The following is a 20,000-nucleotide window of genomic DNA, read 5'->3' as shown; positions in this document are numbered from 1 at the left end:
TTAAAAAAAAAACTATAAATATTTTTCTATTTTCATTTTCTCGTTCTTTCATTCTCTCATATTTTCGTTCGCTCTGTCTTTTCTCACTCTCTCACTTGCATAATCTGTTCTTTTCTTCACATTTACATTTTGTTTTCCTCAGTGTCTTCCTATTTTTCACTTATATTTTTCCTCTACACACACACACACACACATATATATATGGAGAGAGATTTGGTGATGCAAGCAGGAAAATAAAACTGAAATCATGAGTATACATAATTAATAATCAGTAGAAGTTAGTGATTTAAGGGCCGAGAGTTTCGTCCATTGACTCTTATCAAGTATATATATATATATATATATATATATATATATACATATATATATATATATATATATATATATATATAATATACACACACATACATACACACTGACACTTATCAAGGATATATATATAATTGTTGGATTTAGAATATCTCTGCCTAATCGCTAATTTTTACTCTTTGACTAACTCTTTGACACTTTTACTCTTCCTGTCTCCCTCCTCTCTATCTTTCTCTTGCTTTCCTCTACACCGCCTCCTTATCCCCCTCTCATGTCAATTTTCTCTTTATTTTAACCCTCACTCTTTCCTCTCTTCTTCCATACACACATATGCATACATGCATATACATACAAAGGTTGAGTGAGAAGAGAGAATGGATAAAGAGAAAAATTAAATATCTACGTATATGTGTCGCCGTTTGTGATATTTCTAATATCAATTTCGTGGAAACGTCAATAAAGGGGAAAATATTCTAACAAAAATGTTGTGTATACTAACTTCGATCCGTTAGTTTGCGTTCGTATATGAATTTGTGTATAAATGGGAAGCGGTGACATTGGTATGGGGGATAGGGGTAAGCTCAATCGAATTGGTCTACCTTGCTCATTTCTGATCTAAACGTGTATGTTATGAGTTGTTTGTGTTGTTTTCGTGTTGTCAGCCATATAACACGTTGGCGATCTTTCACTCTCTTATTTTTCTTTTCTACTCTTCTTTCTCCGTGTCTGTATGTCATTATAATTCTTATCAACTACTCACAAACTGCTAATCTTCGCCGCAACCATCATCACCATTACAAATGTTTACCTATCTTTTTCTCCGGCTTACCTCTATCTCTATCTCTCTCTTTTTTTATCCCTATAATAGATGCGTGTGTCCCACTTAAAAACATAACCGTTTTCATAATGGTTGTTATTGTTATTGTCCAGCTCCATGTCGACACTAATTGAACAGAAGACATTCCAAAATGACCGTCCTGTCTTTTTTTTTTTTTTCAGGTACTGTGTGTCTAATAAACATTATTTAATGTAGTCTTAGATGTTTTTAAAACGGTAGAGTATTATTAGTTAAGAGGAACTTAACTGCTATTTTTAGCGACCACATAGGTTCCCTTGTTAGCTCGTTTTTATAATGGTAGCAAAAGAATGGTGTGGCTCTTCTCTACACCAAACTGACCCACTGGGTACTTTATATCTGCTCTTTCATTCACTGAAGGAACACACACTTTCTCTCTCTCTTTCTTTCCCTCTTACACACTCATTCGTACGTACACGCATGCATACACATGTGCGCACGCACACACACACGCACACTCACACACACACCCGACGTAGCAATGGAGGAGAGGAAGGGGGTTCACGCTAGAAAACAGTTGCTTTATTGAAACGGAATAAAATGGTTCGGCTTTCCTCTGTTCTAAGTTCTGTCGGAATCTGTTTGTAGATTTCCGTAAGTAGTTTCAAATCTTTTTCTAGCTCTTCTTCAATCTTGCTTTTTGTTATTGATGTCGTTTCTTTTTCTTTTTTAAATGTTGTATTTGTGTTATTGAGCAAGCGATTCCTTCGTTAACTTGAAAGACAACAGTTGAAAATATGTATTTTATGAATTACGAAAAAGAAAAGTAGAAATCTCTTATCGGTAAACTTTTCTCGGCAAACACGAACAATAATAATTGCTTGTAGTGACAATGGTAATTGTGGTTTTTGTAATATGTAAAATCGAAGCACAAGTACGTTGGTCACAAGCATAATAAAAATAATGATTGTAGCCATCATCGTTATTTAAATACTTGTTTCAATGTTACTAGTTTTATTTTATTTTTATGCTCTGTTCGATCCAACAGTGTTCTTTCTGTAATTGAAATAATAATTATAATAGGTTATAATAGTGTCCAAGACTAAGTTTTTTTCTTTATGTTTTGAAAGTATGTTTTTAGCCATGAAAAAAATTTGTATACAAATGTATATATATATATATGTGTGTGTGTGTGTGTGTGTATATGCATTTCGCCTTCACGATTCCTTTTAAGCATTTTATAAATTGTAATGTCAGTCTTTCAAAACATCTCCACGACATTGTTAATTAAAGTTTCAACGTAACTTTCAGTATTAAACTCAACACCTTTAATAATGTTTCCTACCTAGCTTAATGTTTGTTTAGCATATATATGTGTGTATATAATGTGTATGCGTTAGTTTACCAATAATGTTTGCACACGTTCTCGTTTTTTTTTTCTTTTTTTTTTTCATTTCATTTAAACACACGTATTTATAAATGGAAAATTTGAGAATGAAACAAAACACAATTTATAGATATTACTGAGTTCTGATCTATTATTCATGTCAAATATGTTTGTATACGGCATTGCATTTAACGAGAGCATTTTGATGTATTACATAGTATCTCAATAGATTAAACTAATTTCTCTTTATCGTGTCCGTTTATGTTATTACTTATACATGTTTTTATGGATTTATTTTGTAATTTCTTTAAGTTAAATCTTCTAAGAAAGCTATATCCACACCTGGATTTTGCTGAAGGTTTTTATCAAATATGCTTAGTGTGATGTTTTTATATTTCTAAACTTCATAACATTAAACGACCTGGTCTTAGCCTGGCAAGATGCTCCAGCTGTGACTGAGATTTTAAGTTACCGTCCACTAACTTTGTAATGGCAAAATTCGGTATGGTGATGACCACTAGCTGGTTGTGCACTCAACCCAAATTATTTTTATGTAATAAGATATATCTAGGAAGTTCCTCACTGACAGTAGCATTTTAAAAATTTTTTTATTTTTTATTAACTTTTTTAACAGAACTGAAGTTATTTGAGTCAGCAATGGAATAACACCTGGCATAGTCTATTTGACAAATGAAAATGTTTAACCTATCTACACCAGTATGTTAAAACATCTTGACCAAAAATAAAATTTTAAAAAGAAAAAAACTTGAAAACAATTAAAAAAAAAAAGGCTCCATTCACACCAACACAGAATTAGTTATTATATTGGATGGGCATGACTGTGGTTAAGAAGTTTACTTCACAACTATGTGACTTTGTGGTTCAGTCCCACTGTGGTACCTTGGGCAAGTGACATCTGCTTTAGCCCTGGGTCAACTGAAACCTTGTGAGTAAAATTTAGAAGATGGAAACTGGGGGGAAATCCACGAGAAAAAGTGTTTTTGGTTGGTATACAACCCATCACCTGGCTCATGAGTGTCTTTAGCATACTAAACTCTGTTGTTAGGTAAGGAACAAAAGATAAAAAGGCAAGCTTAATGGTTGCCAGTAACTGGAAATACAATTTATGAAATGTCAGGAAGGCATTGTGACAAAAAAAAAAATGCCAAATGTAACATTTGAATAAATATTTATTTTCATGATGAAGTTCAGGGTGTTTGGGCTAAATTTGACAGTTTGCATAAAAGGAAAAGAAAACAATATCCCATCCAAAGATAAAAAGTATTTTAAAAGAACAAAAAATATTAATTAGATTATGGCCAGGAGATAACAGTTTACTCAAAGTACCCAACCTCAGCTTTCACCACAGCCTCAAGATAGCTCCAAATCTGCCACATGTTTCCCAGGCAAGATCTTTCAAAACCTCCTTGATTTGGCTACCAACCTTAGTGATTCAAGCAGAATGGTTGGTCCTTTCTCGATAGCAGCCCACACGTAATAATCCATGGAATTGTAATCGGGGGAATTAGGAGGCCAGAAATTGGAGTTGGTGGAGTCATAGAGATTCTCTGACATCTACTTCTGATTCTTTCTGGAGGTATGGCAAGAAACTGAATCCTGCTACCATGCATATTGCCTTCCAGTAGCAACCCTCTCCAGCTAGGGTTTGACTATAGTCTACAGCAGCTGCACATTGCCATCGGAACTGAGCCTAAGGCCCTGTTCAGAGATGTGGGACGACATGTCATCCCCCTCACTGGAGACATACCCAAAGACCATCATAGTTTTGGGGAACTTGGTTTTCATGTTGTCCATGTCACATATTAGTCTTTAGTTTTCATAGAGCATTGAGTTGCAGTCACAATGTTGACATTTTGATGCTTGGCATGAATCATCATGATATGGGTAACTCTTTTCTAATATTCAAGATAGATTTTAGTCCTCCGTGTCTGCTAACTTTTTCTCAAATGCTCTCCAATGCTGTTGACTGTTCATCCATACAACAAGCTGTTCTTGAAAAAAGGTGACATAAAAATCATCAAATTTAACCTGAACATTCTGTGAATATATTTATAGGCTAGATACTGAGTCTCTGGGTAACTTTCTCCCTACAGCTTTGGTGTTCCTTAATACAGTCATGAATGTTGTTTTTGATCTTCTAACAAAGTCATAAAAATATATAAAGAAGCCATCTTTTCAGTCACTCTTTAGCATTCTATCAACTACTTCTACGTTATATGCTTATATACTTTGAATAACTGCAATCTGCTTGAATAGACATGACTGCAACTATTTAATTAAAGGGTCTCCAGATAGCCTTCAACATCAGTGGGACAAAACAAGTCACCAATAACTATGGATGTCTCCTTCAGTTGTTACAGCAAAAAAGATGGCTGCAACTTTCTAAGTACTACTTATTACATTCATATTTACCTGCAAACCAACACTGACCCAGGGGAAGATGAACTATAGGTTTTCTTCTAAAACCATGGTCAAGATGATGATGGAGAACAGTGGTGCTGTGACTGTTGATGATGGATCAGGGTATTTGGTGTATTTAACCATTGTGCTCAATTGCAAAGGCAAGATGTGAATATTATATGGTAATGATATCTCTTTAGTCTGTTAGTTTAGAGTTTTCTAATCTAGATTAATCTGGAAAAAGCACTCAAAGACTGGCAAGTGAAGTTGATGTTAACTTTGCATTTGAATATTTGCATTCCAATGAAATACAAGATAGACATGCAAGTAGGGAATTCCGGAGAGATGATGGTCTAGAGAGGAAGAACTGCCTGTAGTTGTTTGTGCTGTGCGGTTGGACACATCAGGATCAAACTGCCTGAATTCAAAACCTGTCAAATCTTAAGAGCCAACAAAGGAACCACTATGTAGTCACTCAATCTGTTACATACCGCATCCAAGTCTCCCTCAAATCACATCCTACAATCTTAAAAAAGAAAGAACACACTAGATAATGTAGTCCTTGATGCACTATCTGAGGAGGAAAATGACTTTATGCTCATGGCTAGAACATCTTTGAGCATATGTTTGTTATACTAGAACTGACCTGGTACTAAACAACTATATTATTAATGCTTATTTATTCACATTGTTTTAAATCTATCATTCATTATCTTGTAGCTTTGAGATTTTGATGATGTGATCATTTATTTTCTAGAATGACATTGTAGGGTAGGTGTGAGAGGCCAGATCTGGCCAGTTTGAATGCTAATGGGTTAACCAAACTAAAGAAAATAAAGCTGACACTAATTTTACAAATACAAAAATATAGTATTAGATTGTAAACTGTACATAAGGGTAATCACAAACCTGTCTGAGCTCACAATCTTTCTGTCACATACCTTGAAAAATGGCAAAGTATTCAAAATATGTACAAATTATTCACACATTAATTCCTTCCATGTGCAACAAAGCCAGTCTAAAGATCACATTACTATGTAAATAGTGCAAACTGCATTACAAACAGCACTTGCAGCCATCATCCATTGTGAGCCTCATCTGAGCTTTGTAGAGAGTAATTATTAAAGACAAGTATTTTTTTGGCTCTGAAGAGGGAGAGCAGTCTTTGTGATGCAATTCTGATTATGATGAAGGTGGGTGTTCACCAGGAGATCCTCAGTGACAGTGAAGCTGAGCCTTAGTAGCAACTTTGATAGTTCTAGTATGCTATTCATATTTAGTAGGGTAGAGTGTGATAATGTTTTCTTGATATGTGCAGTAATTGGGACTTTGTGCTGTTGAAGGAAACAAGGGTGACACAACTTAATTTTTTTTTTCTTTTTGCAATCCTTGTTCATGGAGTCAGAGCAGATATGGCATATATAGTTTGAATGTGGATATCACATCATGCCTTTGCAACTGAGCACAATGGCCAAATTCACCAAATACTCTCCATGTTCTCCATCATCAGTACACACTATCATGGTACAATCTGACAGGAAGTCACTAATCTGAGCAAAAGAGAGAGAGGTGGAGCTTTTAAGTGAGATGTTTTGCCAGATTTGTGTTAAGAGAAACAATAGTGTCTTCACCAATTTCTCAATAGTGAGAGCCTATGGTGAAGTGACAATGGAGACCAAGTCTTCAGTAGATGTAGCTTTACAAAAGCAGCCCTAATGGTCACTGAGAAAGGAGAGAGTCAAGGTTTTAAAGAAGGTGATTGTAAGTGGCTGTTTCTATCACTTTTAAGATGGGAGAAATGAATCTAGTAGGACACTCACAGTCAGGGTTAGAGGAGTTATCATTCTTGAGAATAACATTTTAAAAGATTAGATTGGAGAGTTTGGTTAGGAATGAGGAGACCCCCATCGGTCATGAATGATCATGGGATTGCACCTAGAAAGTTACCCTCCGAGGCACAAGTCCAGGCAAGGTTGTTTGTGGAAGGCCAGCAGTCACCCATGCATACCAGCCTCTCCTCTTTACACCACTGATGTTATCCAAGGGAAAGGCAAAGGCCAATACAGCTTGAAACCAGTGACGTCGCAACCCATTTCTGCAGCTGAGTGAACTGGAGCAACGTGAAATAAAGTGTCTTGCTCAAGAACACAACACGCAGCCCGGTCCGGGAATCAAACTCACAACCTCGCGATTGTAAGCTCGACGTTCTAACCACTGAGCCACGCGCCTTAGGAATAGTTGCTCACTTTATGATGTAATATATGGCCAGTATATCTTAACTTTACTCAGTAAAAAGGGAGGGATAGACTTAACTTGAGGAAGAAGGACTTGAATCTTACAAACTCTTGATAATTTGCATCTGAAAATAAAAGGTTAGTAAAATTCATCAGTGTAAAATAAATTCAAGTGTTGTGAGATGGGGTAAATTTTGGATGTTCATAGCAGTCCTTCAAAGAAATAAGAACCGTTGGAAGAGTCTGCAGTAACACACTCTTCTCATCTTTGAATAAAGCCATGAGTACAAACAAATGTCCTAAGTCAACATTTTCAGGACACACTGGCAACATCATCAGCACCCCAAACATGTTGGGTGCATTTTTAAAACCTCATAATGAGTGGAACCATTACTTTTTATTGAGCTGCAAAATAACATCTGTACATGGACAAGGTCTAAGATATTCCTAAAAGAAGCAAAGTATGGCTTATTTAGCCATCCTTAAAATTATAAAAGTGAAAGCAAATGCTACATTGGGTATTACAAATGGTTGCAAACAAAGATTACATTGGCTTTACCTACTAGATTTTTTATTCAGAGTAATCCTCTCCTAGACAAGTTACCTATGTAGCTGAAGAGCAGAAGTCTCTATGTCACTTTCCATGCTCTTCCAGCACACTCCTTCACTATCTTAAGTATTTCTTTATCCTTTCATATTCATGCTAGTTAGCCTTTAACCCTATACTGGAGTCATATTTTATTGGCAAGTTTTCTTTTTGTCTTGCTGGTTTTCTAGCAATCCTCTTTGCCAGGTTATCCTTGTGAGGGGACCAGTTTAAAAACAAATGACCTGACTCTGTACCAAGTCATACCGGATTGCATGCTACCAATAGCACTCACAGCTGACCTGAAATGCATCTATATACACATACACACACGGTCAGGTTTGTGTTGAGATATTTCAGTCTGTAACTCTGGTAATTGTAAAGCTAAAAGCATGACACTCATTTACAACAATTATGTGAAGTCTAGTCAAGAAAACACAAAATCATACACACCTGCATACATATATGTATATGTGAAGCATAAAATCAGGAGGTATAAGAGGTGAAGATAGATTTATTTATCCATATGATTACAGCCATTTTGTTACCTTCATGTCGTATTAATTTCAATATGCAAAATCATGTTTTGCATCAGTATCTACACTCAGCATTATACAGTACAATTGTGTATCCACAAATTTATGTAAATAAAGAAAACTAACTCATCAGGTCACATGAATATCATGTTTACAACTACAATTCAGCTCATTCAAAACATTCATATTTTCTGGATAATCAGTTAAACAAACATACTACATTGCACTACATTGTAATTGATTACTGATGTAGACTGATAACCGATTTTGTATGGGAAGCTTACTGTGGTAGCCACACAAGTCTTTGAATCCATGTTTTATACTATTCTTATGACAAGTTTCTTTCAGTTTCCCTTAACCAAATCCATTCACAAGGCTTTGGTCAACCTGGAGCTCTAGAAGACACTTGTCTCAGTACCACACAGTGAGACTGAAACCAGAACCAAGTGGTTGGGAAGCAAACTCCTTAACCACACAGCCATAAGGTTCTTATTGTGAACAGCTTTGGAGAGCCTTTTAGATAACAATACCCTTTTGATAACATTATCTCTGAATATAATAAGCAGTTTCTATTGAGTGTATGTCTATAAATTCTGAATAAAATCTGATACATAGTTACAGATAGCCTCTCTGGTACTGGTTGTACAATAAGATACATCCAGTCTACAGTTTAAAATGGTTGGTGACAGAAAGGACATCAAATCATAAAACTTATTCTGAAAAGAAAACATGATGCTCCAGAACAAAAGATTGTCAGGTTTGCTCTGTTGCTGAATGTGCTGGGTGATGAAGGGCCACTGCAAGTGTTAGAATCCATCCAACCCATGCCGGTTTGAAAAATCCAACATAATATGATGAAGATTGATATTTGATATTTATTGTATTGATTTAGAAAAGATGATAAAGTTGATTCTATTCATATATCTTTTATATGTTTCAGTCATTAGACTTTGGCTATACTGGGGCACAACCTTGAAGGGTTTTTGTTGAACTAATCGATCCTAGGACTTATTCTTTTAAAGCTTAATACTTATTCTATCAGTGTCTTTTGCCAAATCGCTAAATTACAGGGATGTAAACACACCAACACTGGTTGCCAGGCAGTGAAGGGGGAGGACACACTCATATACCTACACATGACATGCTTCTTTCAGTTTCCATCTACCAAATCCACTCACAAGGCTTTGATCAGCCTGAGGCTATAGTAGAAGGTGCCACGCAGTGGAACTGAACCTGGAACCATGTGGTTGGGAGGCAAGCTTCTTACTACATAGACAAGCTTGCACCTATATATATATATATATATATATATATATATATATATATATATATATATATATATATATCATAAACTTTGATGTGATTAAAATAAACTGTATGTTAATCATTACACATTTTTTTGTTACAGGTAACTATGGAAGGTTTAGCCGACCGTAGGGAGGCACGGCGCCCAATGAATTCATTTTTCATCTTTTGCAAACGCCATCGGAGTATGGTTCGAAGTAAACACCCAAATTTGGACAACCGCAGCATAAGTCGCATTTTGGGTGACCTGTGGGCAAATCTAGGCAAGGAAGAGAAACAACAATATACAGCAACTGCTAAACAGGTTAGACATTGTTACTTTTTCTTTTGCATGACTTAGAAAAGAAAAGTTAGTAACTTTCACCTTTTTGAGTACCTCTAAGACAGGTGGAAAGAAAGGAGGGAGTTATCCTCAGATGAGAGGATTTACTCAAATGTTTGCATTAGTATGTGCAATTGTAGCACCTAAGGGCTACATGATGGTGTTGAACTCATTGACAGTTTAATTCTTTAGCACTCAGATTATTCTATCAAATTTAATTCTTATTTATTCACATTGTTTCTAATTAATCATATATTATCTTGTAGCTTTGAGATTTTGATGGTTTGACTATATTTTTTGAGACAAACATTGCAGGGTAGGTGTGAGAGGCTGGACCTGGCTGGTTTGAGCATAAAACAGGTAGAACATCTTGGCTGGATGTGGCTGGTTTAAATGCTGAAGGGTTAAATATGGCATTTAAAGAAGAGAAATGTCTTCTCTGAGAGGCTTCCACAGTTTCCATGTTAGCAAATTTCACTTACAAGACTATTTGATCCAAGGCCACAATAGAAGACACTTGCCCAAGGTACAACACTGGAATTGAACCTGAAACCACATAGTTACAATGTTAGCCTTCTTAACTACATTGTCATGACTTTGATTATGTCAGACTAGCAGTAATAGCACAGAAAACAAAGAGATGTCTTAGCTGTTATATGGTATCTGATTTAGTACTTCTGAGCTTGTGAGTTCAAATCCTATTGATGCCAACTCAAGCTTTATTATTATTATTTTGGTTTGGCTCAGGTTCAGTCTTATTCCTGGTAGGAATGATGTGGATAGCAGGTTTACTACTTTTAACCATACGTATCCTCAAGTTTCCAGCAGTCTTTCAAGTGCTTAGAACCCTCCTGATAATTCTTGCTGTCCCTAAAAGACAAACTTTCTAGAGAGCTATATCGGGTATTCTGTTTCAGTCTCCTTCAGCCATTTGTCTATATCTTGGCTTACTGTTTCCAACACACCAATTATTATAGACATGACCATTTCTGTTCGCATACTCCAAATTCTTCCTGTTTCAAACTTTAAGGGATTGTGTTTTTTTGTTTTTCTTCCTCTTTACAATACTGGAATCAAATGGGCAAGATGGGTCGATAAGTAAGCAACTTTGTTATTCACTATCTACAATTGTTATGTCTGGTCTATTATTTTTTTAATTTTTGTCCGTTTGAATAGGAAAGTCCCACAAAATCTTACATATCTCCAACTCCAATACTCTTTCGACTCAATGATTGTATCACATGTTTCCAGCTTCAAATCCCCATTTCTGGCACAGTTTCTTGTGTATAACTTTTACAACCTGGTCATATCTCTAGTTCTTATATTCTTCCTGTGCCACCATCTCATTCCAAGTTCTACAGATTCTACATTTTTCTGATACGTTCTCTCCATATATATTGTTTGTTTTCATTGGTTGATGCTGGGTTGCTACAATTAGGCTTGCTATTTCTTTTTTTTTTAATTGCCCCTTTTCTAACCAAGCCCAGGATTTTGTTCCACATACATCTTCAGTGGCTCTCCTTAAAATGGCCATGCAGAGGTTTCTCTTTGATCTTTTTGACATGCTCTCTTTGTATTTCATTCTTGTCCTTTTCTCCTATTATGTGCTTCATAGTCTCTTTTTCATTGACTGCCTTTAGTGGGTTTTTTTTTGTGCTGCTCTGTAAATACTCTACTAGACTTTTTTTTCCATCTGTACACATTCTTCTGCTATTAAGCCTCTTCCACCCTGGTATCTCCTCAAGTACAGCTGGTTGATATCTGCTTTCAGATGGTGGGCTCCATACATCATCAATAACTTCCTAGATTTTTCTGTCAAGTTTCTTTATATCATTTTTGGTCCAGTCTATAATTCCAACTCCATATCTGATCAAGGGTACTACTCTTGAATTTATTGCTTCAGTAAGATTTTTGGAATTCAGCTTTGACTGTACTCACTACTCGTAGTTTGTTTAATTTCTTCATTTTTTTGTTTTGTCTGCTTCCAGTATTCCCTATTATTATCATCATTATTATTATTATTATTAGTTGAGTTCAAATGCCGTTGAGATAACTTTTGCCTTTCATCTTTTCGTGGTCGGTGAAATAAGTACCAGTTGAGTCAATGAAATCAGTTTTCCCCTCCCCTGAAATTGTTGGGCTTGTACCAGAATATTAAAATCATCGTTATTATGGTAAGCAGGCTGAATTGTTAGCATGCCAGACAAAATGCTTAGTGGCATGTTTTCTGGCTTTGCATTCTGAATTCAAATGCAACCAAGGTTGACTTTACCTTTCATCCTTGTGGGGTCTGTAAAATGAGTACCAGTTAAACACTGGAATCAATGTAACCGACTTGACCCCTACCTCAAAATTGGTGTCCTTGTGCCAAAATTAGTAAGAATTATTATTTTCCAGTTCTTTGTATTCTGAGTTCAAATCCCATTAGGATCAACTTTGTTTTTCATCCCTTTGGGGTACCAGTCAAATACTTAGGTTGATGTAATCAACTAATCCCCTCCCCACTCAAAATTGCTGACCTTGTGCCTAACTCAGAAAACATAATTATTGTTTATTATTTATTTAAAGCAATGAACTGGCAGAATCATTAACTCACTGGGCAAAATACTGAGCGACATTTCGTCTATCCTTATGTTCTGAGTTCAAATTCTGTCAAGGTTGACTTTACTTTTCATCCTTTCGGAGTTGATAAAATGAGTACCAGTTGAGTACTGGGGTTAATATAATCAACTTACCCCCTCCTCCAAACATGCTGGCTTTGTGTCAAAATTTGAAACCATTATTTATTTATTTATTTAATCTCTAAAATTGGTGAAATAGGAACAGGTATCACCCATGATATGGAAGCAGTGCATTCTTGAAAATCTCATTGCAATATAGTCATACTCTATTCAACTTTTGTTTGCTTCAACTTTTTTATGCCTACTTATCCATGCTGATACAGGTTGGATGGATAATTTTCTAGCAGTTCTTTATTTACTTTGTAAAGCTCAGTATCCTGAGATCAACCCCTTACTACTTCTACCCTCTTGTCTCTACCTTTACCAGTGTTTAGTCAGAGAAAAACGGTTTGCAACCATAAGTTTTGTAGGACTTAGAAATTTGTGTGGAGAGGAGTGAAGAAACAAAAACTCATGTTGCTACTTAAGAGACAACAATGCATCTATCTTCAGATTACACCTCTGCTGTAAATGCTTGCAACTGAGTGGACTCTGCTGAAGATGCCCAAGGTGTCAAATGGTAGTGTTAGACTGGGCAACAGATTGGGTTGACAAATTCAAATATTAGTGTCTGTGTTGTTTAGAGAAAGATTTACTCTGCCAAACAGTCATACTCCAAGATATACTACAAGGATCTTAAACTGATAATAATGCTTTTACATTGTCACTCAATTTGCTAAAAATGCAAATAAATCTCCCTCAAATCAAATTTTACTGGTTGGTTGGATGTAGTGGATAATTCAGACCTGGATATGAAGTGCTAGAAATGAAAACTGGGTAGCAATGAGTGGAATGATGGTGAAACAATAAAGATTCCAACACACATTGTCTTTTAGCTGTCTACCTACACATCAATGGTTTACTTGATCAAGGTTGATCTAGAGCCTCACAACAAGAACGGTGTGAGTCTTCAATTTGCAGGCTATTCAAGCTGAAATCTGTCTCTTTGGGAGCAAACTTTAGCTAATTTTATTCTTTTTTTTTTTTACAGTATCATCGTCATTTAATGTCTGTTTTCCATGTTAGCATAGGTTGGCTGGTTTGACAGGATCTCGTATCCAGAAGACTGTGTCAAGCTCCAGTGTCTGCTTTGGTCTGGTTTTTACAGCTGGATGCCCTTCATTTAAAAGATCTATCTATAGGGAAATAATACATTATTTTTATATTAGTGTGTGTTACTTCTGTTAAAACAACAGCTATTTCATTCCCTTAAAAAAAAAGGTGGGGTGAAGAGGGTAGATGTGTTTTGTGAGTCAAAGTTCAGGTAACCATTGGGTTAGAAAGGTCTTCTTAGTTCTGTCACAGACAGCCTTTTTCTTCTTGTACAATAAAATGGTTGATAATCAGAAGAGCATCCAAACGTAAAAGCTATGTCAAAAGAAAACAACGACGATTTTCTCTATTGTTTTAAAAATGAAACAATAGGAGACAATTTGAGACTCCTATATAGTTAAAATGGCCTAAAAGTGAATGGCGATGATTCCTTGACTTACTTTTCTTCTATAGTTACAAAATTTCATAATTTACCTTTTTTTTTTTTTAATTTAAACTGCAGAATTTCTCAGGATATTTACCAAATTCTTGACTGACTGAAAGATGATATATTGAAACCTTGTGGCTGGTAGTGTTTTTTTAAGTATGCCTCTCACTGTTGCCTCAATAAAACTGAAAACTTATAACTGCTAATTTTATGAACAACATCCAACTGAGGATATGTGTGATTATAATTCCTACAAATATCTGTATTTTCAAAATTATTGATAAATGCTAAATTAGTGACCATAACGAGGAATTCTGGTTGCAGCATTAGCTGCAACCAGAATTCCTTCTGTTATTACTTGCATTTCAAACCCAGCAATAACTAAAAAGTGGACCATATGTCAGGCTTTACCACTTGTCTTAATATGTTGGCTCTGATTGAGTATATACACTCTTACTGTGTTATGAGAAGATGCTGGTGCTGTCAACTTTTGAAGCAGACATGATTTGTTTCTGATTCTGATCCACAAAGTACTGTATTTTTCGGTATTTGAGCCCCAGGGCCGAATTTTGGGGAAAATTTTGGTTTTATCCACATATATACACACACCAGTGTTTAAAGGACCTATAGAGCTATGGATCCGCAGCTAGCTTTTTTATTGTTGACATGTATGTAGTTTCAAAATGTTTCCGAGAAAGAGTCACACAGCTGCCTTCAAGTTAGAATGTATCAACTACACAAAAGAAAATAACAGAGCCACAGCAAGACAGTACAGCATAAATGAATCCATGGTCCATTTATGGTGTAAAGAAGATTCACTACAACTGACCAAAAAGACCAAAAGAACAAATCATGGCAAGAAAGCTAGATGGCCAGTCCTAGAAAAATACACACATTAGGTGCACCTTTCTATAAGCTGCACACTAAATTTCCCAGGTAAAAAATAGAGGCTTATACACCAGAAAATACAGTAGCAGCAGAATTCAACCCTGTAATTATAGAAACATTATCATGCCTACCCCAATAAAAAAAATTCAGGCTTTCAGTAATGAAACTATCTGCCTTATGTCCTCAGCCTGGTGGGAGCAGACAAAGAACTCTGCACATGGTGAAGTTGAATTGATGTTGACTATCTGAGTGTTGTGGAGTGACAACTCAGTAAATGCCTCCTTCTAGATGAAGTAATAGAAACCCTACCAGAACCACCATAGTGTTCTACTTGCTCCTCAATGAGGAGGAGGCAGAGAACTTGTACAAGAAATTTCATGCTGCTGTCAGAGCTATACTGGCTCATAACTTGTTAGCCATATTCAATGACTTCATGAAAATCATGTCATACTGACCAAGATACAAGTGGACTACATTCTTGTGAATGAAAAGCAGTGCTATAGTCTCATCTGATCAGAGAATTGTTTGACACAAATCAGACTGAGATCTACAGCTAATAAGTTCAGAATCATTTTCATTTGTTGAAAGGGAAGAGAGTATTACTGATTACTATTGGTGATTCACAAGGCAAACGTGGAAGTGATAAAGTGTCTTCTTCTCACAGCACCCTGACATTGTGTTGGTACAAAGTAGTGTCAGTGATTACTTTTGGAGAGTTCAGCATGAGCAAGTCAGGCAAGCTTTGGGACAAGTGGGCCAAGACTTAACTGAAGTGTATGATCAATTAAAGAATGAGAAACTGGCCCAGAAAATCAGCAAAGTAAAAACAGCTAACAAAGACAAGAAACCTGGTGAAGCATATCTTACGAAAGAGGAAAGTTCAGAGCAAGACGAATCTGTAGGAAGATCAGATGGAGACATGATTCATGTACTTCAAGAACGTCTAATAATGAGCAATGAGGAGAGATATATGACCACTGTCTTTAATGGTATTCACATTAATGATGGCATATTAACGAAGGCTGAGCTGAAAAGGGTCAGGAACTCTCTATCCAAGGAAAAACTGCTATATTTGATAGGATCCCATGCTCAAGAATTGATATATGAATGACATCCTGCTAAACATCTGCAACACAGCACCAGTGAATGTTGACATTGGCTCTTTTCCAACATAGTTCATGTTCCCACATCTGGATCACATATGTGTCTCATCAAAATTCCATTATCAAATATTCCTCAGCCAGATTTAGTGCAACCTTTGAGCCCAAGTTGAGATACTACAAAAATAATTTCCTTGAAAAGTGGACAATAATCATACAGGTCCTGGTTCTTTGTAGAATAATAGAAGTAAAGAACAACAATCTACCTGGTGTTGATGTTTGTTGACTTCAAGAAAGCATTTGATTCAATTCATTGGGAGAAATTGATCAAGATCTTGAAGGCATATAAAATTGCATCTTATATCCTTTGAGCCCTTAAGGGCCACATATATCAACACTGTGAGACAGGTGATCATGTGTCAAAAATGGAAACCAAAGTTTTGTTACACTTGGATTTCTGCAAAATGGAATACCTGATGTGCAACATAGTTGATTGTGAGCTACTTAAATTTGTGAGCTACTTAAAGTGCTCTGCTCAAACAAGTTCCTGAAAACAAATATCTAGGATCATTCATGCTGGGCCCAGAGAGGGACATCAAGATGCATAAAGGCTTTGTCTGGAAAGTACTCAATGTAATAAAGAATATCTGCACCACCACCACCTCCAGCTTTTCAAGAACCTTCTTGGCAGCAATTGATTAATCTTCCTTTATGAGTATGAAATTTGGAGCCTCACTAAGTCCAAGGTCAGGTAAGTGACCAATGAACAACTTTATGATGACCTACTCTCAGCTGACCAACAGACTAGCAGGAAGACAATCGTCTACCATCTGTGGGTATCAACTCATAGCAGTCTGAAATATGAGTCTCTTTCAAAAATCATGAAAAAAATCCCGATGGATGAACTTAAGACAATGGTGACTGGATATGTGGCATGTTCATCATTGTGCCTAACACAAATACAAATTGTAGTCAATAGATAATAATGATCAAAGGCATTTCAGCCCTTATAATCTAGTTTTTTTTTTGTTTTGTTTTTTTTTTACCTTAGGCTTTGTGTATCTTAGAGTACATAATCCATTATATCTTTCCCTTTTTTAAGATATTAGTGTGAGATTTCTATCAGATAGATTGATCACATAATTCTTCATTTGTTGATTCATTTTAACAATGTGCAGTAGGGTTTGATATGTTTGTTTAGATTTTATTATCATTCTCATTGTCTTTTATATATAGACATATATTGCGTGTATTCAGGTTTGGCAATGTGGCAGTATCTTCTACCATATCCTCAGATTCATTAAAGCCTTTGATAAACAAACTGTGGGAGCTTGTCTCAAGGACTACTTTTGCTCTTGGATGTTATACTTAATCCATCGCCCACTTTAACACCACCACCTAGTTTTTAGATACTTTGAGCAGAATCTACTCTGTTGCAAGTATTCTGGCCAGGTCTCCATTCTGAGGATAACTTCTGTCCTCTTCTGACTAAGCCATTAAAAAATAAAGACTACAGTTTCTCTCCAGTTATCTCCATTTGTTTTATCTGTAAAACCCAAGATTTTAAAGTCTGGTGGTGATGTAATCTGCCAGCCAAGAAGCACATATGTCGTCTCTTATTATTCTGACTCAGAATTCAGCTCCCATTATCATCAAAGCATATATTTGAAAGGATTCAAGTGCTATAACTTTTCTTTGGTTTCAAAAGGATCAACATTCTTGTTGTTTTAACCCTATAGCATTTAAATCGGTCACATCCTGCCCAAAATATTCTATGTTTTATGTTCAAACTGGCCAAATCCAACTTCTTACATCTGCCTTACAATGTCATTCTAAAAATGCATAACAGCATCATTGAAATCTCTAAACTACAAGATGATACATGATTAATTCAAAATAGTGTGAATAAATAATCTTTACATTTAAGAAAGTAATGTAAATGCTAGGGGTTTAAAAAGAATGCTATATAGTATGTCAGATTTCCATACAGTCTCTGTCAACCAGTTCCACACGCAAGGCATTTGTTCCTCAAGTGCCATGCAGTGTGATGGAATGCAAGATGATGTATCTGTGTATGGCTGTACAGTTAAGAAGTTCTCTTTACAATCATAGAATTTTGGGTTCAATCTCACTGTGTGGCATGTAGACAGAAACTGTGTTAGCCCATCATATATGTGTAGGAATGTTGATATTTCAGTTATCGACATTTGAATGATGTGATGCTAATGTTGCTACCCCTTGTTCATATTAGCACTGGTTGTTCAGAGCTTTCAAAGATCTATGGTATATATATATAAAAAACCCTTCGAAAGCAGGTGAAAGTTTGCACCCAGAAGGGTATCCAGCTTTAAAATCAATTCCTATCCAAGCTATGTAAGCACGGAGAAATATGTGCTCAATGAACACAGAATATATACATAATCGCTTCCTCAAATTAAGCTTTACATAAGTCAGTGTTCATGAATGTATGTGTGAGTATCTCTATCTATCTATCTAGATACATACATACATACATACATACACTCATGCAGTCTGGTAGACAGACAGACAGGCATGGCTGTGTGGTAAGAAGTTTATTTCCCAATTACATGGTTCCAGGTTCAGTTCCACCATATAGCACCTTGGGCAAGTGGATATGGTAGACAGAAACTGAAAGAAGCCTGTCATTTATATACATGTGTGTGTGTGTTACTGTCCCTTTGCTTTGACATTTCATGATAATTGTAAAGGCGTGTCACCATCGTGTAAGCGATGTCCTTCATTTCTAGTATTCTGTGAAAATGTATCTGGTTATGGAAAAATATTACCCTGCTTGGAAATAGGTTGGTAACAGGAAGAGCATCCAACCACAAAAGATGCACCTCAAGAAATTCCATTCAACCTATGTGGGCATGGAAAAGTGGTCAGTAAAATAAAAATGAAGATGATACACACACAACATATAGAATATATGCTAGACATATGGAGTACATTACAATGCAATTGTAAGTTTTCAGTAAACTGAGTCTGTTAAGCAGTTTTAATTTCATCTTGGAACTATTTCGGGTGGTTAACTAATGCTATAGAAGAAGCATAACACAAATTTCCATTTTTGTTTCAGTAAACGTTTCTGAAATATTTAGACTGTATATGAAATAAGTTTGTGTGAATGAAGGTATCACTGTGTGATTGGGAAATTCATTTCACAAGCATGTGGTTTTGATTTTAATCTGCTTTATTCTTGGGTTAACAAGTTAATGGAAGCTGTGTGGAAGTCCAACTGAAGGACTGTTTCTGTTCTTGGCTAGTAGATTTACTCCCCAACTTGATTTAACACCACCATTTTGCTCATGGGTACAAATATTCAAGCCAAGTCTCTTGTCAGAGGATAACTTACTCCTTTCCTCTCATCATTCTTGGAGGCCTAACATAAAGGCCATGGGTGCTATCTTTCTTCCTTTAAGCCATAAAACAAATACATCCTGCAAGTATAATTAATACACGCATATATATATATATCTGAACATAGATTCTTACTTAGATAAATTTTATCTTTCCAGTATAAGGATGCTTTTATGAAAGCCAATCCAGATTATAAGTGGCACAGTTATGAGAAATCAAATTTACTGCTGAATACAAGTTGTGTTCCTACCTTCAGAGATGACCAACCACTTCCTGCATCAAAACCAAATATCTCTTCAGATATCACCAATAAAGCCAATAAAGACTTCAATAAAGGTAAGCTGAAGTGCATTTTAGAAAACTTTAACCCATTCAAGACCCTATAGTAGTTGTTGTTGCTTTATTACCCATTGGTAAACACTGATCCAACTCAACTATATAATCAAAGGTGTTCCAGATGTAACCAACCTGTCTCTTTTTTCAGACATAGCCTATCTAAAACTACATAATCCAATGTGTCCTTTAAGACAGTAGG

General features: G+C 35.9%; 1 protein-coding gene across 4 annotated transcripts in view; it reads left to right on the top strand.

Moving 5' to 3' along the window:
* The window catches only part of LOC106879452 (myb-like protein U), a 66,335-nt gene that overhangs the window by 22,740 nt on the left and 23,595 nt on the right, over window positions 1–20,000 (top strand). For 3 of the 4 annotated variants that reach the window (XM_014929011.2, XM_052975245.1, XM_052975246.1), the window contains 2 exons: window positions 9,678–9,878; window positions 19,624–19,801. In XM_014929011.2, the coding sequence (XP_014784497.1) occupies window positions 9,684–9,878; window positions 19,624–19,801 (373 nt within the window). In that variant the 5' untranslated portion in view covers window positions 9,678–9,683. Of the gene's footprint in view, window positions 1–1,591; window positions 1,760–9,677; window positions 9,879–19,623; window positions 19,802–20,000 lie in introns of those variants that run through there. The other variant, XM_052975244.1, reaches the window with a different exon arrangement.

Source organism: Octopus bimaculoides, chromosome 20 (assembly GCF_001194135.2).
Source record: "Octopus bimaculoides isolate UCB-OBI-ISO-001 chromosome 20, ASM119413v2, whole genome shotgun sequence".
Classification (NCBI taxonomy): domain Eukaryota; kingdom Metazoa; phylum Mollusca; class Cephalopoda; order Octopoda; family Octopodidae; genus Octopus; species Octopus bimaculoides.
The sequence above is the reverse complement of the archived record's forward strand: the minus strand, read 5'-3'. Positions and strand labels throughout refer to the sequence as shown.